At 41.2% G+C, this 27,699-nt stretch overlaps 1 protein-coding gene across 1 annotated transcript in view; it reads left to right on the top strand.

Annotated features, from left to right (window-relative positions):
- The first annotated feature begins 825 nt into the window (after positions 1 to 825).
- Positions 826 to 27,699, top strand: part of LOC149263765 (Pentapeptide repeat-containing protein) — a 246,233-nt gene continuing 219,359 nt past the window's right edge. The window contains exons 1-2 of the mRNA XM_089426675.1: positions 826 to 980; positions 1,422 to 1,451. Coding sequence (XP_089282801.1) covers positions 868 to 980; positions 1,422 to 1,451 — 143 coding nt within the window. The 5' untranslated portion in view covers positions 826 to 867. The remainder of the gene's footprint in view (positions 981 to 1,421; positions 1,452 to 27,699) is intronic.

The raw sequence follows: 27,699 nt of genomic DNA, 5'->3' as shown, positions 1-27,699 counted from the left end.
AAGATACCCAACTACATAATGAAAGCCATACCATCGGGGTTGGAAGGCCCACCTTCAAACATGCAATCATGACAAATGTGCAAGGGTGCATAATGGCTAGCTCAGGTGGCGGAGATGGTGGCACATCGAGCTATTTGGGGGCTGCAAGGGGCTGCTGATTGCCGACTGAAGACAATGCAGGAGACAAATTTCTCCTATGGGTGTCACCTACAGGTGGTGGGTAACAGGTACTATTTGTTTACCATAGATTGTTACATTAATAATTGGGAGCCTTGCTTGTAGTTTCTACCATTGCTGGCCATGGTAAGAAGAATGCCTTCTTCAACTATTTTATTTTAGGTAACAGATTTATTCTAAAGGCAACTCATCATTATGAAAACTTGGTACCGTAATAGAAAGAGGGATTTAGCATACGGACTACTGAGTACTGACATTAACAATATATGAATATTATAATCATTGTTACTGAAATATGAGACACATATGGGGAGTTCATTTCATCCACAAGTTATGTCTGCTAAGGAATATCTTTACCATAATCATAACAAAAACCTTCATTTTAATCATCTAGGGGATAATTGCGGAGTTCCCAAAATGGGTACATTGTTATCCTTTAATGGATTTGTCTTACACCACAACTTCATGAGAATACAATTAATGATTTCTTATTAATGGTTATATTTTGCCTCTAGACCAAATCAAGTTCAGTCTAGTACAAGCAGAATTCTGGTTTTCTTTTGAAGAGATTGAATGGAGTACCTAGCTCATGTAACTTGTTTTCCTTCATCTAAGGTTAGTTTGACATAACTGGTTGGTTATGCAGAATCCAAAAATTGGCAAAGGTGCGTTGCAGCAGCTTTGGCAACCATGGTGATTGGCACGGGAATGAATGCAGAGGCAGACCTAAATAAATATGAAGCTGACACTCGTGGTGAATTTGGCATTGGTTCTGCAGCACAATTTGGTTCTGCTGAACTAAGGTTTGATGAATGTGGAGGCTGTATGTTCCCCTGAAATGTTTGATTCCACTCTCTTTTTTGTTTCATGATGTCATACAGGATACCCTTAGGGAGAAATACATGCAGGAGGAAATTGTGTTATTTTGAACATTTGTTCTGTTAATACTTACTATCCTTTTGGTGTAACATGCAAGAAGTATCATCTTTGTTGTCATATTACTGTGATGTGGTCTTTTACTTTACGATCTTTCTGTATATGGAAACATAGTTTCGTAGTTAGGTATGGGGGAATAAATCTGACTTATAGAGTTTCGAGAGTACAAAAAGTGATTATGAAACAATGCATAGCAGAATACCTTCAATTAGCTATTTTGAACTTATCTTTACATATCTCAACTCCAACATGTGCAACTCCTGATGGTAAGATGAACTAATATATATTTCAATCTTGTGTTGTTCCAGGAAGACAGTTCATGCGAATGAGAATTTTAGGTAAACTTTCATCCTTTGTTCATTTTCTATTTTTCAATTATTTCAGTGCTAGAATTTCTCCTATTTTGTAGTGCAGAATCAACTCGAAAAACAGATTTATCTATTTGTCTATTGGTGACCACATTGGTTGATAAAATTGTATCATTTGTCACAAGGTTCCTTCCAAGGATACAAGATAAATGTTTCTCTACAACATCTCTGTCATTGGGAACAGGGAAATAGGTAAAAGTTTCAGGAGTGGCTCTTCAATATTTTCAGCAATGGGGAAGTTACATACTATATATAGACGTATGAGTGTTGTTACTGCTCATGCTGTATGAGGCCCGGTATTTGTGATTATCATAACACTTGTCAGAGCCTTGTAGGATGGTATTGGTGGAACATTTGATTGACACAAGAGCATCATTGCTGGTGCACACATTCTCCCTTGTGATAGTCTATCTGTTTACCACCTCGGTGGGTGCTGGGGTGAATTTAGAAGTGTCTATTGCACATATGTTTGCCTATTGTTGCTGCACTTGGAGCGCTTTTACATAGGATTGATGTTATTTGAGTGCCTTGGCTAGAGGAGATTCATTTTCCTATCTAGTATTATAAATTTTAATTTGATCCAATCACAGTTTTCAATCTCAATAAGTTTCTCAGTTTCTTGTTGTTAGAGTTTAATGCTCATACACAAATGCATTAAAAAACTGAACTTATGAAAGAATACACATTGAATCATTTACTGCAAATGCTGAGCAAAAACTAGGGAAAACAAGCACATTAAATGACAGAAATTTTCAGGCAATGCCCCTGGAAAACCAGTAGAGAGAGAATTTTTATTATGAGCCCACAGAAAAATAAAATGAATTTACAGCAAATTTATTTTCCATCAACAATTGACTGTACTTATCCTGAGTTCTGAGCCACCTCACCACCTCGATAACTGTGCCAAGACTCAATTTCTTTGCGAAACAGACTGCCTCAAAATCTGTTTTAAAACTTTTGATTTGTGTGCAGAAAATGCTGCCTTGAAGTCTGTGCCAAAACCGGGAAACACTGCCTTGGAAATTTTGCCAAACTTTCTAAATTTCTGTGCAAAAATACTACCTCAAAATCTGTGCCAAAGTTTCTTGATTTCTGTGCAGAGATACTGCCTCGAAATCTGTACAAGGACCCTCAATTCTCTGCCTTGAAATCTGTGCAATAAATGTGATGCGTTCTCCTTGGTTTGTGTGTTCCTCTTCTTTTTCTTCAGCTCTTCTCCCTCTCGTTCAAAAAATGAATTGAATAATCTTGTGTCTTTCCCTATAGACTCCTTTTATGTCTCATCATAATGAATTTTACCTAACATCTAATGGCTCAGATTAAATCCTTGGCCAATGAGTGTTGAAAAGTAGCAAAGGAATGGATTCCTTGATTTGTTCCTTAATTCAAGGAATCGAATTTCTGTTCTCCTTAGTCGTGTACGAGTTCCAGTGATGTGGACAAGTTCAAGAAGTAGTTTTGACTATTGTGAGTTTGTGGAAGACCAAGTTAATTGTCTTCTAGTGTGAGTTGGTTTGGGAACTGAAAGAATTTGTGGATTTAGCCTCCTAAATTTTAGGAGGAACTAGTTAACAAGTTGTGTTAACTACTGTTAACTAGAAAAGCACCAGTTCAACTTTCCAAACATAGAACTTACTAACAATAGCCTATTCGAAGTGCTTATAAGGAGATCAAAGGCACACCTTGTATTCATTCTTGAGCACGAGTTTGTGAGCTTGTGAGAGGAACGAGCCAAGAAGGTTTCCTTGTGCGAATTATTGGAGGAGAATTTCCCTTGGGAAGTGCGCACAAAAATAGGAGGAAATTCCTATTTTTTAGGAGGTTGAATGCGCTAGGAAATAGGGGCCTATTTCCTAAGGAATGCACAAGGATTTCGGGCCTTAGTGTGGGCTGGTTGAGGGAAGCAGATCAACATTCTTGCAGGGTTGTTTCAAGCCTAGTTCAAGGCTGAGAGATCAGTTTGTATTCTCTATTGAAGCAGGGTTATTTGTAAGAGATTTGTAGCTTATTCTTCTTCAATAATATTCTCAAGCAAGCGAGGGTTTTCCCAATTGGGTTCCCTAGAAAATTTTTGTTGTTCTATTGTGTGAATTGTGCTTTTATTTTTGTTCCTATTCCGCTGCAATTTGGTAGAGAAATTATGTGTTTATGTGAGAAGAAACTAGTATTTCAGATTGTTCATATTAGCAGATCAGAATTTCGTGCATTTTCTACATAGTATCAGAGTTGTGAACAGGGATCGACCAACACATAGTCTTCAAATTTGAAAAATGACAACTCACATAGGATTGGGATTGAGAGATCAGGATAGACTGGATGGTGCCTCAAATTTTAGTGTTTGGAAGGTTCGTAATATATTGTTCTTGCTCGGCGACTTTGGGCTGAAGGAATTTGCTGAGAAAGGTGTCGCAACACCTTCAGATGTAGACAAGTTGAGGCTTTTCCAAAGGCATCTGCCAAGACCAAGAGGATGATCTTGGATGGACTTTGGGATCATGTAGTCCCACATGTTGCATTTAAAGGTACAACTAAGGAAATGTGGGATGCCTTAGTCAAACTCTACCAAAATTCTTCTGAGAACTGGAAGATGGTCCTCAAAGAGAAGCTAAGGATGTTGATTTAGGGTAGCAGCAGATGTGCTCTAGCCACGAAAATTGGCGGAGAGGCTAAGACACATGAGATCTCCAATACCCAAAAAGGGTTTGGGCTGATTCTAAACAGTTTGGGAAATATTAAAATAATTAATATTTTTAATGGAGTCCCTAAGTCTAAACTTAGGGAAAATAAAATATTAATGTGAATTAATATAGAATTGTGTTAGAATGGTCCAAAAGTCATGGATCAAGCCAAATCTGATCTTAGCCGTTGATTAGGGACTTAATCTCGGCCGTTGATTTGCCAACGAGAAAAGTGTAAGAGGAGGATTGAGGGTCACTTGGAGAACACACCAAGAGATCAAGATTTTGACTTATGGGGGTTGGGTTTGTTGAGAAAGTTGAGGAGTGATCAGAGTTGCAGATGAGGGGCAGTGAATACAGAAGCAAAGAGGCAGAGATAGCACCGGGAGGATCAACGCAGTAGCCAGAGAGGGACATAGAAGCAACCAAGGCTTCACACAGAGCCAGCCAGGGCTCACGCAGAGCCAGCTAGGAGCTGTGCAGTGCCTCAGAGGGCCAACGTGGGTGACGCAGAGGGCCAGAGGGCTGACGCAGTGCCTCTAGAGGCTAATGCAGGCCAAGCCAGAGTGACGCTGGGCTAGAGAGAGGCTGACGCAAGCCAAGCCAGAGTGATGCCGGGCTAACGCTAGGCCAGAGAGAGGCTGACGCAGTCCCTAGAGGCTGACACTGGGGTTTCGTGGGGCAGATTGGAGCTACCAGAGTGTTTATCCGAGGTTTTAGCCAGAATATCTGCCTCCGAGTAGAGAGGTACTACTGCTGAGATTTTTCTCTCTTAGGTGAGCTGGATTTGGCACCCAGATTGTTTTTTAAACTGCTTAATAAATCAAACCCTCAGATCGCTGCACCGGTTTTCCCGCATTGGGTTTTTCTGGGGACATTAGTCCAAAAACAATGGTGTCACTTATGTGCTTGTTTCTATTTCCTTCAGTTGATGATCTGTAATGTGTTGAACATGCACTTGTATTTATTTCCAGTATTTACATAGTAAATAACTTGTTAATTAACAGAACAAGTAGGTAGGAATAAATCAGTAAAGTGCATGAAGGGTTTCTAACGTGTCAAACTTAGAAATTCCAACATGGTATCAGAGCGTGGTTGCAAATCACAAGAGAACTGAGGACATCAACCGAACAGAGCAGCAGCAGCAGAAAATAACGGTCTCGAGTGACAGGAGTTGTTCCAAGCTAGAGTAGCAGCAAGGAAGGGGTGACACAGTGCCTGCATCATCAAGATTGAGCCAGGAAGCGCAACGACCAAGGGAGGCAAAGGCAAGCTCACACAGAGCCACGCAGAGGCCAGGAGGGCTGACGCAGTTGGCTGAGGAGGTTGATTTGCCGGTGCCAGGATTGTGTAGAGCCTAGGAGCTCTAACCTTCAGTTTGCTGGGTTTTAGGAGGCTGTGGGTAAGTTGCAGAGTGGAGCTGGTGGGGTACTGTAGTCAAAACAATACCTAATAGGGCAAGGCCAAGGTAGAGGGAGTTGCTGTCGAGGTGGATTTCTAGCCAAGGAATCCAGATCAGTGTTGTAGTTGCACAGATGATTGGAGAGGGTCATCTCGACATTGGCAGAAGGGTTTCCAGGAGGGAAATCGAGGTTCAGAGGGAGTCATACTGAGAACTCCCAGGAGGGAAGTAGAGGAGCAGCGAGATGGCGATGAACGGGGTAAGAGACCAGGACAAACTGTACAGAGCCTCAAACTTCGTAGTCTGGAAGGCCAGAATCCTATCTGTTCTAGATAGGAATCGTGTCAAGCACTTTGCTTTGAGGATGATAGCTATCCCAGTTGACTCGACTGATAACGACAGGTACGAGGATGTAATGGTGAGGGCTAAGAGTATCATCCTTAACGGGGTCAAGGATCATATAGTACCACATATTGCCGAGAAGAACACGACACAGGAGATGTGGGAGGCCCTGACCAAGTTATATTAGCATACTTCTGTGCAGAGGAAGATGCTACTAGAAAATCAGCTGCGATCATACCAGATGCAGAAGGGAGAATAGATCGACCCATTCCTTGGTTGATTAAAGGATATCCTGGATTAACTGACTTTCATAGGGGCAACGTCGGATCCAGAATTGATGATGAGAATAGCCTTGAACGCCGTCACAGAAGACTGGGAGGTGTTTGTCCAGAGCATATTGGGCAGGGTGACCCTTCCAGATTGGGAGGAAATGTGGGCTGCTCTTTGCCAAGAAGAGATCAGAAGGCTGAGCAAGGCGGGAAGCAACAGTAAGGGGATCAGAATCAAGGAGGAGGAGGAGGAGGATGCTTCCCTAGCATCTGAGGGAAAGCATGAGATATGAAAGAAGAAGGACCTCTCCAAGATCAAATGCTTCCACTGTGGGGAGCTGGGTCATTATGCAACCCAGTGTCCAAGGAAGAAGAGTAAGGGAGTGGCCTCTGAGACCAAGGCAACGCCAGTAAGGGCAGATAAGGAAGTGAAGACAGATGATGACTGTGCCATGAGTGCACACACACCACTTGAGCGGAAGTGGGGAGACATTGAGTTGTAGTCAGGCGGACTACAGGCGATGAAGGGGCAGGATCCTCGAGGTACCCAGCGTCTTGGATTAGACCTTGCTACGAGAGCCCCGAAGAGGAGTAACAGTACTGGCGGATGTCAGTAGAGACGGATGAGGATGGAGCGAGAGAGGGAGCTACAATGCAGGATTCCTAGGACAACATGAGGTAGCAGTGCGAGAAGCACAGGAGTGTTGCACCAGTGCACAAAGGCCAGAGAGGTGTGCAACGATGTGAGATGCATGGAGTAGTTGCATTGGCGCAGAGGTCAGAGAGGGAGCACTTGTTAGCGACAAAGGGAGCTTCAGCATCATGGGTGTCTCTAGCCTGATAGAGATGTCAGAGTTGGGAGATCAGTTACTTACTTCTCAATAACTGAGTTGCAGTGCAACAGTTAGCAGTGGTAGTGCTATGGGCAACACGATGCAACATGATGAGAGGGGTTGTGATGCAGGAGCATCCGAGCACCCTTCATTAAAATTAGAATCCAAAGCTGTGAAAGAGGAAACGTGGACAATCATGGCAAACCGGGTAAATTCTGTTTTAAACAGAGCTAAATTGACGGAATTGATAAGTCTCTAGAAGGCTTAATTAAATGTAATTATCTGCCATGTATGCGAATAGAGAGATTTAGGGGATTTGATTGAGTGATTTGTGGGAGGAAATCGTGGATCCTAGATGATCCACGCTTTTGTAATTTTCTATATAAAGAGCCTGTGTTGTGTTGAAATGAGATTCTTTAAATCAGTGTTGGGATCCACATCTAAACCCAGACTTTGACTCCTGAGGTACAAAAATTTATGACCTCCTGGTCATATGCTTCTCCATCCCTTAGCAATTCTACCTACATCCTCTGTGGAATTGCCTTTATGATCTTTCCGTGAGCTGCTTGCTACACATACCTCACTAAGCTTCTCTCCTCTGAGCTCAGTCTTTTGGCATCTCTCTGGTTCTCTCTTCTTTGGAACCATATGAGCACTCCATGCTCTAGGTTGCTACAAGTTTTCTCACCTTCTTCTGCCGTTACCTGCACGACAATATAAAGACCATAAATTCTCTAACATTCAATAAAATTGTACCTCCTTTTGTTTGCAAACTCCTCGCAGGAAATATTTAACCTGCTTTGATACCAAAAATTGATGACAGCTCAACCGCTTGAACGCAACAAAGTTATCACTTTACGTAATTAGTACGTGGACCTCTGGGTTATGGGCCCACATATACATCGGAAGCCTTTAAACTAGCGGGCTTCACAACAAACCCATCCAATCACTGGTCGATCAACAAACAACGCAATACAACAAAACCCGACCAACGAACGCTGGTCCCACCTTAACGTTTAAGACCTGGAGCTCAAAAGGAAATAAACCTACGTTGATAACATATCGGGTCTGTCCGGCGCGTTAACCTGTACGCACATTCGAGCGCGATCACACTCCGATCAATCAACCAACAGACGATCACGATTATCGGAACTCAACGAGGTTTTAACCCCGTTGTATAAAACCTCATCGCATCCGATTTTGAAATTAACTCTCGTTCATCTTCCGATGCGATATGCGTCCGATCAGCTATTCAACGGACGGTTTGATCCTTCGGAACTGTAAACTCGGTTTAATGATTTTCTTAGGTCTGTTTTTAGAGTTAAACTTCAGCGCCTGTAGCCACGCGATGACTGTTAGATCTATGGATCTGTTGATCGGACGATCCAGATCTACTCCGGGGTTTCTCCACGAACTTGTCAGGTTTCTCACGTTCTGCCAATATTATCCGTCGATCTAGACGATCCGATGGTTTCCGCTGTGTTTATTCAATCTCCTCCGTTGACCTGATCTCGTTCGCTTATTGGTGGAATTCACATTATAACACAGATCTGCCTTACTTTATCTAAGGCGCTCACATTACTCCATACAACACTCACTCTATGATATCGTATTATCATTGGATTGCCATCGATCCTTATAGTGATTGATGGTCGATCAATAAACCTGAACACGGGATTTAACTCTTTCAACGCATACATCTAAACTATAGGTAAACAATATACAGATACACAAAATCCAAACAACACACAATATTTCAATTATATACAGAACAAGATTATAGTCTAAGGCGTCTCAGCCTTAGTCACAAATTCTCCTGCGACTACATTGTATCCAATCTCTCTCTTCCTCTGTCACACAACACAGACTCTTTATATAGAAAATTACAAAAGTTTGGATCATCTAGGATCCATGATTTCCTCCCACAAATCACTCAATTAAATCCCCTAAATCTCTCTATTCGCATACATGGCAGATAATTACATTTAATTAAGCCTTCTAGAGACTTATCAATTCCATCAATTTAGCTCTGTTTAAAATAGAATTTGCCCCAATTTGCCATGATTGTCCACGTTTCTTCTTTCACAGCTTTGGATTTCGATTTTAATGAAGGGTGCTCAGATGCTCCTGCATCAGGTTGCAGTGCAGATGCAACAATGGCAGTGGTAGGCCATGGGCAGCAACACAGATGTAGAGGGAGTTGCAGTATGGATGCAACAGTGGCAGTGGCAGTGGCAGGGCCATGGGTAGCAGTATAGGATGCAATAGTGCAGGTGATGGGCAGCAGGCTTAGCATCAGCACAGGGACCAATGCCGGATGATCAGAGTGATACTTAGTGAGGAGTATTACTAGAGCATAGTCCTCACTAAGAGGGAGTGTTGATTTAGGGTAGCATCAGATGTGCTCTAGCGACGAAAATTGGTGGAGAGGCTAAGGCACATGAGATCTCCAATACCCAAAAAGGGTTTGGGCTGATTCTAAACAGTTTGGGAGATATTAAAATAATTCATATTTTTAATGGAGTCGCTAAGTCTAAACTTAGGGAAAATAAAATATTAATTTGAATTAATATAAAATTGTGTTAGAATGGTCCAAAAGTCATGGATTAAGCCAGATCTAATAATCTTAGCCATTGATTAGGGACTTAATCTCGACCGTTGATTTGTCAACGAGAAAAGTATAAGAGGAGGCTTGAAGGTCACTTGGAGAACACACCAAGAGATCAAGATTTCGACTTTCTAGGGCTGGGTTTGCTGAGAAAGTTGAGAGAGTGATCAAAGTTGCAGCTGAGGGGCAGTGAATACAGAAGCAGAGAGGCAGAGATAGCGCCGGGAGGATCAACATAGTAGCCAGAGAGAGGGACGCAGAAGTAGCCAAGGGTTCACGCAGAGCCAGCCTGGCTCATGCAGAGCTAGCTAGGAGCTGTGTAGTGCCTCAGAGGGCCAGCGTGGGTGACGAGAGGGCTAGAGGGCTGATGTAGTGCCTTCAGAGGCTGACGCAAGCCAAGTCAGAGTGACGCTGGGCTAATGCTGGGCCAAAGAGAGGTTGACGTAGTCCCTAGAGGCTGACGCTGGGGTTTCGTGGGGCAGATTGGAGCTGTCTGAGTGTTTATCTGGGGTTTCAGCTGGAATATTGCTTCCAAGTAGAGAGGTACCACTGCCGAGATTTTCCTTTGTTGGGTGAGCCAGATTTGGCACCTAGATTGTACTCTGAAACTGCTTAATAAATAAAACCCTCAAATAGCTGCATCGGTTTCCCGCATTGGGTTTTTCCGGGGACACTAGTCCAAAAACAATGGTGTCACTTGTGTGCTTGTTTCTATTTCCTTCAGTTGATGATTTGTAATGTGTTGGGCATGCACTTGTATTTATTTCCAGTATTTACATGGTAAATAACTTGTTAATTAATAGAACAAGTAGGTAGGAATAAATCAGTAAAGAGCATGAAGGGTTTCTAACGTGTCAGACTTAGAAATTCCAACAAAGGACATTCAAGATCGAGAAGGGTGAGAGTGTAACTGCTTATCTCACCAAAATTCAAGAAGTCCCTGATGAGCTAGTAGTTGCTGGAGAAAAGTCCGTGGACACAAAGCTAGTGCGCGTGGCTCTGAATGGGTTTACCAAAGATTGGCATACCTTCGTTCAAAGTATAACGGGATGAGAGCAGTTGCCAGATTGGAATGCCTATGGAGTGACTTCACTCGGGAGGAGCTAAGGCTCAGACTAGTTGAGACTTCTAGCAACAGTGGCAAGGGTTCCAAGGTTGAGAAGGAGGAGAATCTTTCTCTTGCAGGTGAAGTCAATGGCAAGAAAGGCAAAGGGAAGAGCGAGAACATTCAAAAGGGTGACAAGAAGAAGACAGGTCTAAGTAATATCAAATGCTTCCATTGCCATGTTTTTCGACACTATGCTTTTAAGTTTCCTAAGTAGAAGAAGAAGGGGTCGAATAAGGAGTATGTAGCTGCATCAGCTGAGGTAGATGAGTTTGCCTCTCAGTTTGAGAAGGACTTTTGATTGATAGCTTGCATGGCAAGCTCGGTGGGGAGTAGTACATGGTATATTGATTCAGGAGCCTCTTTCCATATGACTACGAACAAGGAGTATTTCAGCCAATTAGATGAGAAGGATATGCAAGTGAATATCGAGCTTGGAGATAATGGCAAGTATGTTACCAAGGGAGTTGGTACTTTCAGGTTTGAGTAGGAGTTAGGTAATACTCTTCATCTCAAAGATGTTCGCCATGTTCCAGAGCTGAAGAAGAACCTGGTTTCAGTAGCTGTTCTTGAGGATAAAGGATATGATGTCATCTTCAACAGAGGTAAGACTTACATCAAGCATCTAGCTTCAGGAGCAGTGAAGCAAATATGTGTGAGGGTGAAGAATCTCTACAAGATGCAACCTTGAGCAGCAAGGCATGATGTGCAGATGTTTGTGAACTTTGGCCCAAGCGCATGGGACACTTGCATCATGGGGCTCTGAAGATTCTTCAACAGATTGCCACAAGATTACTAGCAGGAGGTCTTGACAAGAGTGGAGTGTGCAAGGGATGCATGCTTGGCATGTATGCCAAGTCTTCTTTCGATGGTTAGGATAGTAGAGCCAAATGGGATTTTGGAGCTGGTGCATTCAAATGTGTACAAGCCCTTTTCTTCTCCATCACTAATGAGACATATATTATGTTACTTTCATTGATGATTTTTCTCGGAAAATTTGGATTTATTTTATGAAAAAGAAGGATGAGGTCTTAGACTAGTTCATGGAGTTTAGGCCTTGGTAGAGAAGCAGACTGGGAAGAAAATCAAGGTAGTGAGAAGTGTCAATGGTGGAGAATATATCTCCAACGCCTTTAAGGAATTTTGTGCAAAGGAAGGTATTAGGAGAGAGTTGATAGCACCTCATAATGCTCAACAAAATGGGGTGGCGGAGAGGAAGAATAGGAGCATTGTTGGAGCAGCTAGGGCTATGTTGCATGATCAGGATCTGCCTGGGTTCTTGTGGAGGAGGCTTTCACAGGCAAGAAGCCTGATGTTTCAAACTTCCGTATCTTTGGCACAAAGGTCTACTATCATGTATCGAAGGATAGTAGGAAGATGCTAGATCGCACAATAGAAAATGGAATTGTCATGGGATACAGTGAGACATCTCAGACATACAGGGTGTATCTTCTAAATCTTAGGAAAACAGTTCTCAGACGAGATGTGAGATTCCAGGAGGATTAGACTCTAAGAGTTTCCTTAAAGCGTGAGAAGATTGCAGTACCTGAGGAGGAGCTACTCGCTCTCAAATAGGAGTCACAACCAACACCTCAGAGTTAGTGACAACCATAGCCTAGTGGTAAGAGGGTAGCACAACAGGTGTTGAAGAATCTAGGGAAAATAAGTGTAGTGTGATTCTTCTTTGGCTTGATAACAATTTGTGGAGTCTTTTTACTTTTCTTGTAAACTTAATCTTCTTCTTCTTATTAATGCATGTGTGTGTACTTCATCAAACTGCTACCAAAAAACATAAGAACAAGAACACAAGATGTTGGCTCTCTTCCAGGGCCAAAACCTCTCTTCTCTTGAGAGGAAAACCCTTGAGTAAGTTTCTCTTATTGAAGCTTCTTATTGATCAATGCCAAACCCTAGACCCTAAGAATATCCTCCAAGCACAAGTCAAGTCCTTCCTTCTTCCAACACTTTGTTTTCCCGACACTTCGTCCTCTTTCTTCTGGCACTTTGTTCCCCGACACTTCGTCCTCTTTCTTCTGGCACTTCGTTCCCCGACACTTCGTCCTCCTACTTCCTTCGGCAACTAGTGATAGACCTTGCTTATGTGAGCTTCTAGATGAGATGTTCCTTATTTAATTCTTGGTGATGTCATTTGCTTATGGAGACACCCTTTTCTTGCTCCAACGAAATACTTCTTGAGATATATATGCAAACTTATGACTGTACAACAGCCCTAAATTCTTGCACGTGTGATAGGTTAGCTTGTAGTTTAGGCTCCTTTTATCTTCGCTTGAGGGAGGGACTCCTTCGCTTGAGTGAGAGGCCTTGTAGGCCTAAGATCTAGCCCAAATAAAGATGGATACTTGACTGAAATGTTACTTCTGTTATACTTACATACAATCCTCCTTTTTCTTTGCACGTGTGACTGTTTTTAGCCCTATAAACAGTCCAGAACTTCGCTCTTCTTTCCTTTCTTCTTCGCTGTACTTGGAGACCCTTAGATTGTCCTTTTCTTACCCTTCTCTTGTCCTTTTTCTTGCAGATTTCAAAGATGATTCACTTCTACGTTGAGGAGGTCTAATGGCTCCTTATATAGGAGTCCGTCTCCTTCTTTTGAGCCGACTTGAGGCTGACATGTAGACTTGAGGCCGACTTGATTATTTCTTTACCATTTTGCTGCTTGAAGGCTTTCATTGCAAGGAGATGACTTTGACTTTGCTTGGAGGTATTCCTTTTGACTCTGATACAATTATAGGCATAGTGTAATATGCCTTTAAGGTCTTCAACCTTTTCTTTTGACTATTTGACTCACATATAGCACTTTAACTAGTGCTAGACCTATTTCAATGAGTAAGAAACTCATTGACATATATTATAAGAATAATATTTCTTTTCTTGAATAAATACAAATATCAAAAGTACATTTATGAAGACTGAACCTAGTTACATTTCCTTCAACACTAGGTTGAGGAGGAGAAACCAGGCTGAGGGCAGACAAATTAGCCAGAGCCACCCACCATAGGGAGGAAGAAGGCCAAGTGGGCCGAGAGGTTGATTCAGGAGGCCCAATAGTAGGTCAAGGCTCCTAGCACCATGTTTTGGTAGAGTAAACAACCACAAAGGTACCTAGGTTATATGGCACTGATGGCAGAGTTGGTGGACATTGAGCTTAATTCCTATAAGGAGGCAACTTCTCAACAGGTTTGGCAGGATGCCATGGTGGAGGAATATTCCTCTATCATGAAGAATGATGTCTGGGAGATTGTTCCACGACCTGATGGTAAATCAGTAGTTGGATTGAGATGGGTGTATAAGGTGAAGCATGGAGCAGATGGGAGTGTGGAGAAGTAAAATGCCAGGTTTGTGGCCTGTTTTCGCTCAAATTGTACTTAGAAATGCGACAACGCTCAGGGCAGGAGTTGTCACTTTGATCCCTGCCCTCTCCATTCATGCTGTCTCCTAAATGCAGGCTAAGGGGGGTAGTCCCCATGGATGAGATGATAAATGACTCGTTGGAGACCAACAAGTTAAGGCGACACAACTGAATGGCCTAGCAACTTGGTTGAAATTAAGAGGCAAGTCTGATTATTAAGCACAATTTGATTAGATTCCTTAAGATCACAAGTTAGAGATCAATGCCTTTGAAATTAATTACTTGCACAATATGAATTAGATTACCAAGTAACAGGATGAACAATTGCTGCAATATGCAAGTTCTATCCTATATGAAGTGCAAGACCTAAATCTATGTGAGATGCAAGCTCTTGGTTACTTTTAATTATATGCCTAATCTAAGTGATTCCTTCTCCTATGTTCTTTTGAAGCTAGTCTCGAACACAAGTTGTAGAGAAAAGTCCAAGCGAAGGAGTCTAAGGCCTCATTAACGATACCTCCCGTGGAGTTCTAACCACCCGAGTGCCTCCATTCCTACAAGGGATTGCCCACAAGAGAATTGCAAGGTCACTGTGTTAACTGCGGATGAGGGTCTAGACTTCACAAATTGTTTGAAGAAGATGGTCCTATCTTCTTACAACCAAGCTTATGCTTGGAGGTATGTTTTAGAAATGCACTTCTAACTTAGAATGAAGATGCAAGACGTGAGTGATTTGCTTCAATGAGATTACAAAATATGTTAAATGCTTCAACAAGATTATATCACTTGAAAACAAAATGCTCACAATGATGATTAACACAAGATTACAAGAGCAATTAAATGAAGCACTTAGTGAAACAATTGAAAGATTATCTTAATGAAACAAGAGAGACAATTCCAACGAAACACAATTAGCAAAAAAATTACTTCAATAGCTTATTAGAGCTTATTTGATTTCTCTTATGCCAATATCACATATGTTACTTAAGCGCTCCCAAATCAGAAATCAGCGAAATAATAATTCTTTTAGTGATATGATGAAGCCAACAAGTGCATCTAATTAACAATGGATGCTAGAAAGAGACAATTCAATGATGCAAGATGCAATTATCTACCTTAGCAATGATGATGCAAGAGTGCAAGAGACAAGAATATGCAATAGCACAATTTTATCCTCAAGATCCGAAAGAGAGACAAATGTATCGATACCCTCACTATTCAATGCCCATTAAAAGATGCAAATAAGATCAACCACTCGATATTGTTAGATCAGACAAATCAATGCTTATTCAGCGTTTAATCAAGATGATGATTCTTTAGTATATTAGGCTTACTTAGATGAGTGTTTTAGAGCAAGACATCAACAATTATACCAGGATTTCTTCTAGTATATGCTCTTGTGAGAGGATGAATAAGTGGAGTCGCCACCCAAGTAGGAAACTAACCTAAATGTCTAGGTGCTAGATAATGTTGTGGCAGAGGAAAGAAGAGATGTTGTGAAAACCAAGGATCAAAAGATTAATTCTCGACAACAACACTAGAAAATATTGTCGATTTCGTGTCAAAGATGAAAAACCGAAATGTTAGTTGAAAACCAAGAAACAAAGATGGTCCTAGAGAAAGTGTCAAAGCGCTAAGAACAAGATAAACTTGTCCTTGACAACGACGCCAGAAAATGTTGTCGCTCAAATTGTACACAAAAATGCGACAACGCTCAGGGCAGGGGTTGTCACTTTGATCCTTGCCCTCTCCGTTCAAGTTGTCTCCTAAATGTAGGCTAAGGGGGGTAGTCCCTATGGAATGAGATGATAAACAACTTGTTGGAGACCAACAAGTTAAGGAGACACAACTAAATGGCCTAGAAACTTCGTTGAAATTAAGAGGCAAGTGTGATTATTAAACACAATTTGATTAGATTCCTTAAGATTACTAGTTATAGACCAGTGCCTTTGAAATTAATTACTTGCACAATATAAATTAGATTACCAAGTAACCGGATGAACAGTTGCTGCAATATGCAAGTTCTATCCTATATGAAGTGCAGGACCTAATTCTATGTGAGATTCAAGCTCTTGGCTACTTTTAATTATATGCCTAATCTAAATGATTCCTTCTCCCCAATTCTTTTGAAGCTAGTCTCAAATGCAAGTTATAGAGAGAAGTCCAAGGGAAGGAGGCCAATACTTCATTAACGATACACCCCATGGAGTTCTAACCACCCCTTCGTTCCTACAAGGGATTGCCCACAAGAGAACTACAAGGTCATTGTGTTAACTGCGGATGAGTGTCTAGACTTTGCAAATTGTTTGAAGAAGGTGGTCCTATCTTCTTACAACCAAGCTTATGATTGGAGGTGTGTTTTAGAAATGCGCTTCTAACTTAGAATGAAGATGCAAGATGTGAATGATTTGCTTCAATGAGATTACAAAATATGTTAAATGCTTCAACAAGATTATATCACTTGAAAACAAGATGCCCACAATGATGATTAACACAAGATTATATGAGCAATTAAATGAAGCACTTAGTGAAACAATTGAAAGATTATCTCAATGAAACAAGAGAGACAATTCCAATGAAACACAATTAGCAAAACAATTACTTCAATAGCTTATTTGATTTCTCTTATGCCAAAATATCACATATGTTACTTAAGCGCTCCCAAATCAGAAATCAGCGAAATAATGATACTTTTAGTGATATGATGAAGCCAACAAGTGCATCTAATTAACAATGGATGCTAGAAAGAGACAATGCAATGATGCAAGATGCAATTATCTACCTTAGCAATAATGATGCAAGAGTGCAAGAGACAAGAATATGCAATAGTGCAATTTTATCCTCAAGATTCGAAAGAGAGACAAATGTATCAATACCCTCACAATTCAACGCCCATTAAAAGATGCAAATGAGATCAACCACTTGATATTTTTAAATCAGACAAATCAATGCTTATTCAACCCTTTAATCAAGATGATGATTCCTTAGTATATTAGGTTTATTTAGATGAGCTTTTTAGAGCAAGACATCAACAATTGTACAACTGTAGCAATTATATCAGACGTCTGCAAACTCAGATGCAATTTATATCAGACCGCAGAAATGCATAGGACAACTACCACAAATCAATTAGATTGATGAATGAAGCCCTTACAATCAATGTATGATGTTTTATATGAGTTATTAGCTTATTTTTGAGTTGTTTAGGCCTATATTTTGATTTATATGCCACTGAAATGTTAATGTTCAAATTGGATTACTAATGGCAGTGAACAAAAGGGAGAGAGGATCAAACCCTCTAGGCCTAGCGGCCTAGCTTCAATTGTAAATTTGAGTTGTTGGGGCACCAAAGAAGTGACTTTTAGGCCTTCCAACACCTGCAACACAAATACTTAGCCCTCAAATCCAATCAAAATGATAGATCAGACCTTGAAAAGCTAATGGCTAGGGATTTTAGACCCTCTAATGCTAGCGGCCAACCTAGAAAGTGGCCCTAGGCCTAGCGGCTAGGCCTCAAATGTCTTGGATGATCAGACAAATGAATCATGAGCCATTGAAACCTTTCTTGAATGAATAACGAGCCTGAAAAAATAATGATTAGCCAATAAACCAAACTTTTATGGACTAGTGACAAAAATTCAATGAGAAACCACTGTAAACCCTTGCCAAAAACTGTTTCAAGCCTGCAAAACAAGGAATTAGCATTTAAAAATGAATGTAAAGATAAAATTTAGCGCCTTTAGGGCTGCGAGTAAGCCAGCAAGGCCTAATTAGGCCTGCAGCTAGGGTAAAAAGCCCCTTTTAGGGTTGTGGCCAAGACCTAGAGGCCTCAAAACCTTTGCGGCCACCTTCAGAGAGTCTCCACGTCAAGTGTAGGCCACAAAAAATCGCTTTTTTAAACCAAAATTGGCTTGCCAAGTCTTCAAGTGACAAATCCTAGTGAGAAAACCCCAGTTGCAGCAGTAGAAAAGCCCTCTAGGGCTAGAGTTCTCGCTTCTAGGCCAAGTGTCCAAATTTGATGATATGGGTCTTGTAGATTAGGCCCTAAAAGGCCTAGATCCATCCTCAAATGCCAAACACACTTCATGGATAGGCTGGATGATGCTTCCTATGGTTGATGCTAGCCCTAAAACACCAATCATTTGGGCTGGGTGATGGCTAGCAACTTTTGCTTCAGATTTGCCTTTGAAACTTTGAGACCAAGTACCTGAAAGTCAAATAATTAGAGCCCAAGGCATAGGATCTAGAAATTTCTTAAATAAAACGGCAAGATTATTTTTTACAAGTGATAAAATTAATATATAAGGTAGTAATAATTTACAAAATACTTCCAAATTATTTACAATAATCTACAAGAGAATATTAACTCTAATTAGCAAATAATTCATTAATAGCCCAAGAATATTTTGAAAATACTTAGATGGAAATAATTTTGAATTAATGCACAAACCCAAGCTCTGAAAAATAGATTCGTTAGATAAGCTCAAGGTCCAAACAAAATGTGATCACCCCAAAGTCCATGAAGTTGGGCTTTCCCCAAGGGCTAAATCACTTGAAAGATCTCTATACATTTGAAAAATATATCATTAGTTTCATAGGGGTTTGATTCACACAAATAGGCTAGAGATCTAGAGATACTTGCTAGATCTACCAACTTCTAAGTGTTTACTCTAGCCCAAACCTAAAACAAGATATTTGTGCTAATAGATAGTCCAATTGCTGGCAATGAAACAATAATCTTCAATAATAACACAAAATTAGAGCATTAAACCCATTCAACACAACCATGAATCATTAAGCGAGGGACACCTTGAATTGAAAAAATGAATCCTTATATAGAAAAAATGAGAGGGATTAACCCCTCCAAGTGGAAATAACGTCTAGTTGTATCGATCCATGGCTTGATCTTGTTGGAAAATCAATGCAATTAGATTAGGGTTTGATTCTCCTTTCTTGATAATTACTTGTGAGTGTGTTGGCTTCTTTTACTTCTTTATTATCTTATCTTTCATCAAGCAATTACCATATGATGTGTATATGAAGATTACAAAACAAGAGACATAAGATGTAGGTACTATGCTAGGGAAAAACCCTCCTCCAGGGAAAAACCCGGTCAAAAAATTTATTCCTTTCAATAGTATTCTTTGGGACTCTTTGTTAAATTTGGCAACTAGGGCCAAACTTCACCTTGGATAGCTCTTATGAGGCAGTTGATATTTTTATTGTATTCCTCTCTGCGAGAGGTGTAGGATTAATCTAAAGATCATCCAATTCTGACATGTACAAATGGAATTATGAATTTATTTTGATTATGGACAAATTGTCAAGGTCGGCCAGCCATCTAATTTGCACCCTCAAGCCCACAATGTTGCACATAAATACAAGGAGCCTCTGCCTCATTCAGTCATCTCGTCTCACACTCATTCTTCTCTCTCCTTCGTTGTTTACGTACAAATTTTAGAGGCAACTCTCCACACGTGCGAAGAAGAGAAGGGTTTTCTGTCCCTGCGTTGACCAACGTTGACCGAAGTTGCAGGAGGGTTGTTTTGACTTCTATTGACTAGTGTTGACCTGTATTGACTGTGGTTTTGTGTGGAGGATCTTTGTTTGGGTAGGCCGCATTTCTGGGCACAGAAATCGAGGTTGTTTGACCATTGTTTGACCAACGTTGACTGCAGAAGGGTTTGCTGCAACATTGACTTCCATTGACCAAATTTGACTGGACGTTTTCAGACTGTTTTTGGGCTGATTTGACTAGCTGTTGGAGGCCAAGCTGACCAAGTTTGACTAAGCTGTTTTGGAGGTCAAAATCTGCCTTGTTGACCAACATTGATTTTCTGGTTAGGGCTTTCTGTTACTGCTGTTTGACTAGAATGTTGTTGTCTTCTTGCTGCATTGGCTGTCACAAATTTATGAGTTAGGGCATCAACATTCAGTTCTCTTCCTTCACACATTCAACAATGCAAACCTTCGAGGTGAGGCTCCACCACTGTCACACTTTCAAGTCTGACTTGTGCAATCCTTAGAACAATCTTTGCTGCTGGCTATGGCCTACGGCCTATGTTGCAGGAAACGTGGTGTAGAGGTCCGTTTCCCTATGGAAATGGGTACGAAACACGGAAATGCATTTGGTACGACCGTGAAACGCGTTTCCGGCCGTACTGCCACGTTTCCCGAAACGGAAACGTGGCCAGTACGGCCGGAAACGCGTTTCAGGGCCGTACGACCCACGTTTCCTCATTAACTTGTGTTTTTTTTTTTTTTTTAAATTTACTTTTAGGGTATGTTAGTGACTTCTTGTTGCTTCTAGATGCGTGTCTAAAGTTATAAAAGTGAATTTTTGCCCTAGTGTTGATATGCAGTTCATCAGAAAGTTTGAGGGATATACAGTTCATGGTAATGTTAAATTCTTAAAGTAAAAGTGATATTCTCCTTTATTTTTCATTTTCATCCTTTTACTTAAATTTTTAACATTACCATGAAATGACTCAGGATGTTTGAGAGTGGTTTCGCCGTCATTGGATTTCATATGGAGAAAGTAGAATTTTAGATCTCACTCAAAATCCAGCAGACTTATTTGTTTTTCAGGATTTCAGGATTGGAGGGATTGCAATGTTTCCATTGGATTTTATCATGTACTAGGGTATGGAACTTGTATTTAATCAAGAGAACCAAGCCCTCTATGCAAAGGAAACTCCCAATAATCAAGATCATGTAGGGTACTAGGGTATGAAACGTGTATTTAATCAAGAGCACTAAGGTCATTCGACTATGTAGGAGGAGACTCCCAATACAACAGTGGTCCTTCTAAAGAATGGGATGTGGATGCAAAAAATCCTGATTTGGATCTCTCTCTTGCAGCCTTATAGTCTTTATTGTACTTGCAGCTGCATATATTAATATAAATAAAAGCTGATTTTGAGATTTGGATATATAATAAAGGTTGCTTTTGGATATTCCGATATTTTTATTTTCATTATGTGATCATTCATGAGTAAATGTGATGTAAATTAAATCTTAATGTTTAAGTGTAATAAATTATAATGTATCATTTATGCTTTATGATTGCACACACACATATATATATATATATATATATATATATATATATATTTAAATATTTTCAATATATATATATATATATATTCGCGTTTCCCCGTTTCCAAAATTTGGGGAGGTCGCGTTTCGTATCGCTTCCCGTTTCGGAAACTCGTACCCGTTTCCCCGTTTCGTGCAACTTAGCCTACGGCCTAGCCCAGCAACAAGTATGGCCTATGGTCTTCAATCAACAATCAATAATATCAACACAACAATATTTAGTCCTACAAGGACTTGAATGCTGATCTGATCTTGATCTAGGACAAATTTCTTCAATGTAATATGACTCTGGTTTTCCAACCTTATAAATAGTCCTCAAGAAAAGCCTCTACACTGCGCTGTCACCATGCTGTTACCGAAATTCTAGACTGTCCTTCCAAGCTTATTTATGCTATTAAGTCTTCTTCTTATTTGCGAATTGGGGTCTTTCTTTGCTATGGCTAGGGTTCTTCTTGGCTGTAGCTTAGGGCCTTTTCATAACTGTGAATAAGGACCTTCCTTAACTGCAGTTTAGAGTTCCTCGAGCCAACGGATTAGAGACCTCTTTAACTGCGGGTTAGAACCTCCTTTGATAGCATATAGGAGCGTTCCCTTTGACTGCGGCTAGGGCTAGTTAGTCTGCAGCTAGGGCTTTCTAGTGACAGCTAATAAGTCTTCTTTGTGACTGCGGATTAGGGCTACGTATTGAAGCTCCTTTAAATAGCAAATAGGTCTCCTTTAACTATGGCCAGGCCTCCTTACAAGACAACTGCTAGGTATTCTCCTTTCAACTGCGGCTAGGCTTTATGAACTGCAGCTAAGTCTCCTTGCTTGGACTGTGGCTAGATCACCTCCTTTAGGACTACAGTTAGGGCACTTCCTCTAGGCCTCTCTTTCCACCAAACCCAAACGAGTGGAGAGAGATCACAAGAGAGATGTGAGTGTCAAATGACTTGAGACCTCTTCTATTTACAATGTAACGTTGAGGTTGAGTTGGGGTTATTTGCTTACTGGCCGACCTTGACAAATTGTCAAATAACATAAATAAATTCATATCTCCATGAATACATGTTGGAATCGGATGATCTTTAGATCAATCCTACATCTCTCGAAGAGAGGAATCCATGAAAAATATCAGCTGCCATAAATAAGATGACCCACATGGAGTTTGGCCCTAGTTGCCAATTTTAACAAATAGCCTATATCAAGTTGGAAGAAGTCCATTGGGAGCTATGTCTTGCCACACATCACTTCAATCCAAATTATGGCACCAGTGGTTTTCTCATCTACATTATAAGGCTCTACCCGATGTGAGGAAGATGGTGACAGGTATGCCTGAATTTAAAGTAGAACATGAAGGTGTTTGTCAGGGGTGTGCCGAAGGAAAGCATTCAAGGGGACCATTTCCCTAAAGTGATAGCAAGACTACTGACATATTGCACTTGGTTCATTCTGACCTGATTGTGATAATCATCATGTGATGTGTCCCTTCTATTTGGACACTCCCTCGCATAATGGCCAAACTTATTGCAAGCAAAGCATCTGCTCTTCCTTCCACCCTTAGATCCGGGCTTTCCATTGAGGTGACCTTTAGACCCTGCATTATTTCTCCTTTTGGCATGAGTTGAGAAAGCAGTGGGGTTGCCTTTAGTAGAAGGCATTTCTTGCTCCACCATTCTTGTTTCTTCCTGAATGCATCTTGACATCAATTCTTCAAATCCCGAAATTCGATCATTATTGAGAATATTGGTTCTAAATATATACCACTCGGGAGGGAGTTCTCCAAGGGTAGTGATAGTAAGTTCCCTGTTAGATATGATTTCTCCAATCGATAGAAGATCATTCTTGATCTTGGTGATCCTTAAGAAGTAGGATTAAATATCCTCGTCCTTGTCCTTCTTAATATCCTTCAACCTATTTTTGAGGAACAAAATTTCATTTGCATCATTAACCTTGAACATGCTTACCAATCTGTCGTAGATCTCCTTGGAGGTGTTTAGATCAGAGATGTAGGCCACCAGACACTTGTTAATGGAATCTCTGATAATATTCTTCGCTTTGACTTCACCCTTGGTGTACTTGTTCTTTGTAGCAGCCAGTGCATTTGATGGAGGCTCAGGGATTTTACCCTTCACATAATCCAACACTTCTTGTTCTTCCAATGTCAGATCAAGAGACATCTTCCATCCGTGATAGTCAGACTTTTCACGGAGCTTGTCTTCAGCTGGGAAGTGGGATGAGGAACCCATTGAGCCTTTGACCTTTCCAACTGTCTTCGGTGATTGCTCTTTCACTCTTGCTTGGGCTTTGTCTTCACCTCAACTCTGATACCATGTTAATTTTTGGTATGTTCTATGCTTAGAGCAATTTACTTCAATTTTTCATATTAGCCCAATGACAATATTCAGATTAGCAATCACATCAGGATGATAGTAAAGTGCAGATAGAACATAAACATAAACATTGGAAGACAAGCCAAGATAAGAGGACACAAGATGTGGCACCAACCGAGGACAAACCCCAATGTGGGGAAACCCTTGATCAAATCTTCTTTAGTCTTCAATAGTTCAGTAGAGAGAGATAGTACAAATATACAAATCTAAGATTTTATGACAGTAGTAGTAAAGTCTTGACGAGAGAAGTCAATGCTGGTCAACCAGGACATAATCTTCCTCAGAACAGGATGCACATCAAGCTGAGTCAAAACATAGAAACATTGACCCAATACATCTTCTAGAATGCTGTTGTCTTCTTGTTGCACTGGCTGTCACAACTTTATGAGTTAGGGCATCAACATTCAGTTCTCTTCCTTCACACAGTCAACAATGCAGGCCTTCGAGGTGCGGCTCCACCACTGTCACGCTTTCAAGTCTGACTTGTGCAATCCTTAGAACAATCTTTGTTGCTGGCTATGGCCTACGACCTAGCCCAGCAACAAGTATGGCCTATGGTCTTCAATCAACAATCAATAATATCAACGCAACAATATTTAGTCCTACAAGGACTTGACCCAATCTGAATATGCTGATCTGATCTTGATCTAGGACAGATTTCTTCAATGTAATATGACTGTGGTTTGCCAACCTTATAAACAGTCCTCAGGAACAATCTCTACACTGCGCTGTCACCATGCTTCATTTACCATGCTGTTACCGAACCTTCCAGGCTTATTTATGTTGTTAAGTCTTCTTCTTATTTGCGGATTGGGGTCTCTCTTTGCTACGGCTAGGGTTCTTCTTGGCTGTAGCGTAGGGCCTCTTCAAGGACCTTCCTTAACTGCGGTTTAGAGTTCCTCTAGCCAGCGGATTAGAGCCCTCTTTAATTGCGGGTTAGAACCTCCTTTGACAACGTATAGGAGCCTTCCCTTTGACTACGGCTAGGGCTAGTTAGTTTGCAGCTAGGGCTTTCTAGTGACAACTAATAAGTCTTCTTTGTGACTGTGGATTAGGGCTGTGTATTGAAGCTCCTTTAGACAACAAATAGGTCTCCTTTAACTGCGGCCAGACCTCCTTACATGCCAACTGCTAGGTCTTCTCCTTTAGACTGCGGCCAGGCTTCATGAACTGCGGCTAAGTCTCCTTGCTTGGACTACAGCTAGATCACCTCCTTTAGGACTGCGGTTAGGGCACTCCCTCTAGGCCTCTCTTTCCACCAAACCCAAACGAGTGGAGAGAGATCACAAGAGAGATGTGAGTGTCAAATGACTTGAGAGCTCTTCTATTTATAATATAACGTTGAGGTTGAGCTGGGGTTATTTGCTTGTTGGCCGACCTTGACAAATTGTCAAGTAACATAAATAAATTCATATCTCCATGAATACATGTCGGAATCGGATAATCTTTAGATCAATCCTACACCTCTCGAAGAGAGGAATCCAAGAAAAATATCAGCTGCCATAAATAAGATGACCCACATGGAGTTTGGCCCTAGTTGCCTATATCAAGTTGGAGGAAGTCCATTGGGAGCTATGTCTTGCGACATATCACTTCAATCCGAATTATGGCACCAAAGGTTTTCTCATCTACATTATAAGGCTCTACCCGATGTGAGGAAGATGGTGACAGGTATGCCCGAATTTAAAGTAGAACATGAAGGTGTTTGTCAAGGGTGTGCCGAAGGAAAGCGTTCAAGGGGACCATTTCCCTAAAGTGATAGCAAGGCTACTGACATATTGCACTTGGTTCATTCTGACCTATCTAGTATTATGCCTGTGAACTCATTGAGAGGCTATTTATATTATGCTATCTTTATGGATGATTCTCTCGCAAGACTTGGATATATTTCTTGAAGAAGAAGGACAAAGTATTCTCATGGTTCTGTTCTTTCAAAGCTTTGGTTTATTAAGGACTGATAATGGAACCGAATTGAATCAAATGAGTTCAATAATTATTGTAAAGAAGATGGCATTAATAGGGAGACTACTACTGCATATACTCCTGAGCAAAATGGTGTTGCTGAAAGGAAGAACCGTTCTATCATAGAAGCCACTTGTGCCATGCTTCATGATCAAAGCCTTCCGAAGTTCTTATGGGCCAAAGCTGCAAACATTGCCGTGTATGTTCAAAATAGATTCCCTCATCAAACGTTGGACTCGAAAACTCCCGAAGAAGTTTTCATTGGTAAGAAACCTGATGTTTCTCTCTTTAGAATTTTTGGTAGCCCCGTATATTTTCATGTGCCGAAAGAAAAGAGAAGCAAATTGGATGCTTCTGGGAAGAAATGAACATTTGTGGGCTACAGTGAAACTTCGAAGGCATATAGAATCTATGTGCCTGGCCAAAGAGAAGTGGAGATAAGTCATGATGTCACCTTCGATGAGGATGTTGCCCTTGGGAAGATTAGTAAATTTCCTCTTCCAAGGAAGGACAAAGAAGCAGATTCAGGAAAGCAGGGAGAACCGTAGGATGAGCCAATGCCCGATGTTGAAGGACCAAATGATCCCATTGATCCACCCCCTCATGAGCCCTCCTCCTGAAAAAGGAGACCCTCATGGCTTAGGGAGACTCGAAGATGCCGAGAGACATGTTGCACCTAGGGGGGCATTTTGTGAAAGTAAGAAGCCGAATAGGTACCAAGGGTACTTAATTGCAATGAGCACCATTGTTCAATCTGAGCCTTGCACATTTGAAGAGGCCATAAAGCACCAAGTTTGGAACGTTGCAATGAATGAAGAGTATGAGTCGATTATGAAGAATCATGTCTGGGATGTGGTCCCTAGACTCAAGGACAAATCTGTTGTCACCTCGAAATGGTTCTACAAGATCAAGCATGGAGTTGATGGAAGTGTTGAAAAGTTCAAGGCTAGATTTGTTGCTCGAGGCTTCTCTCAAAAGGAAGGTGTGGACTACGATGAGATATTTGCACCTGTTGCCTGATATACCACCATCCATTCAATTATAGCCCTTGCTGCCTCGCAAGGATGGAATCTACACCAGATGGATGTCAAGACTGCCTTCTTGCATGGTTCACTTAAGGAGGAAGTCTATGTAGAACAACCCGAGGGGTTCGAAGTTCAAGATCGTCAGACACATGTATGCAGGTTGAAGAAAGCCCTCTATGGGTTGAAGCAAGCTCCTTGAGCTTGGTATGAGAGGATTGACAACTATCTGATGAAGTTGGGTTTTACAAGAAGTGAAGCTGATCCGAACCTTTACTTTAAGGTTGAGAATGATAGACCTCTCATCTTGGTACTTTATGTGGACGATCTCTTTCTGACAGGTGCAGACCCTCTTATTCATCAATGTAAGAGGGAGTTGGCTTCCGAGTTTGAAATGAAGGACCTAGGACTGATGCATTATTTCCTAGGGTTGGAGGTCTGGCAAAAGCCAGGTGAGATTTTCCTTTCTCAAGGAAAATACATTGTGAAGCTACTTGAAATATTTGGGATGGTGGATTGCAAGTCCGTGACTACTCCGATGGAACTTAGCTTCAAGAAGTTACGCGAAAGTGCTGCTGGGCTCGATTTGGTAAATCCTTCTGAGTATCGTCAACTCGTGGGGCCCTGATGTTCTTGGTGAACTCCCATCTGGACATATGTTTTGCAGTGAATAGATTGAGTCAGTTTATGGTCGAGCCTCATCACATACATTGGATTGTTGCTAAGAATCTCTTGAGATATCTCCGGGGCACAATCACCTATGGACTGAGATACACTGTCGGGAAGGTGAGGCTCTATGTTTACTCTGATGCAGACTGGGCTGGCAGTTTGGTGGATCGTAAAAGCACATCTGGATGTTGCTTCTCTCTAGGTTGTGCTTCGATATCATGGATGAGAAGGAAGCAAAAGTTGGCTGCCTTGAGCACCGCTGAGGTTGAATACATTGCTGCTAGTATGGCCTCCTGTGAAGTTGTTTGGTTGAGGAAGCTATTTAGTGAGCTGTCTGGACATGTGATGGATACCACCGTGATCTATTGTGACAACCAGAGTGGGATTCGTCTCTATAAGAATCCCGTGTTTCATGACCACTCCAAGCATATTGATATCAGGCACCACTTTATCCGGGACACTGTTGCGGGGGAGCGCCCCCCCCCCCT

This window comes from Pinus tabuliformis, chromosome 6 (assembly GCF_031772625.1).
Source record: "Pinus tabuliformis cultivar Carrire ecotype Pingquan chromosome 6, CPIR1, whole genome shotgun sequence".
In the NCBI taxonomy this organism is placed as follows: domain Eukaryota; kingdom Viridiplantae; phylum Streptophyta; class Pinopsida; order Pinales; family Pinaceae; genus Pinus; species Pinus tabuliformis.
Note: the sequence above shows the minus strand (reverse complement) of the source record. Positions and strands in the feature narration are given on the sequence as shown.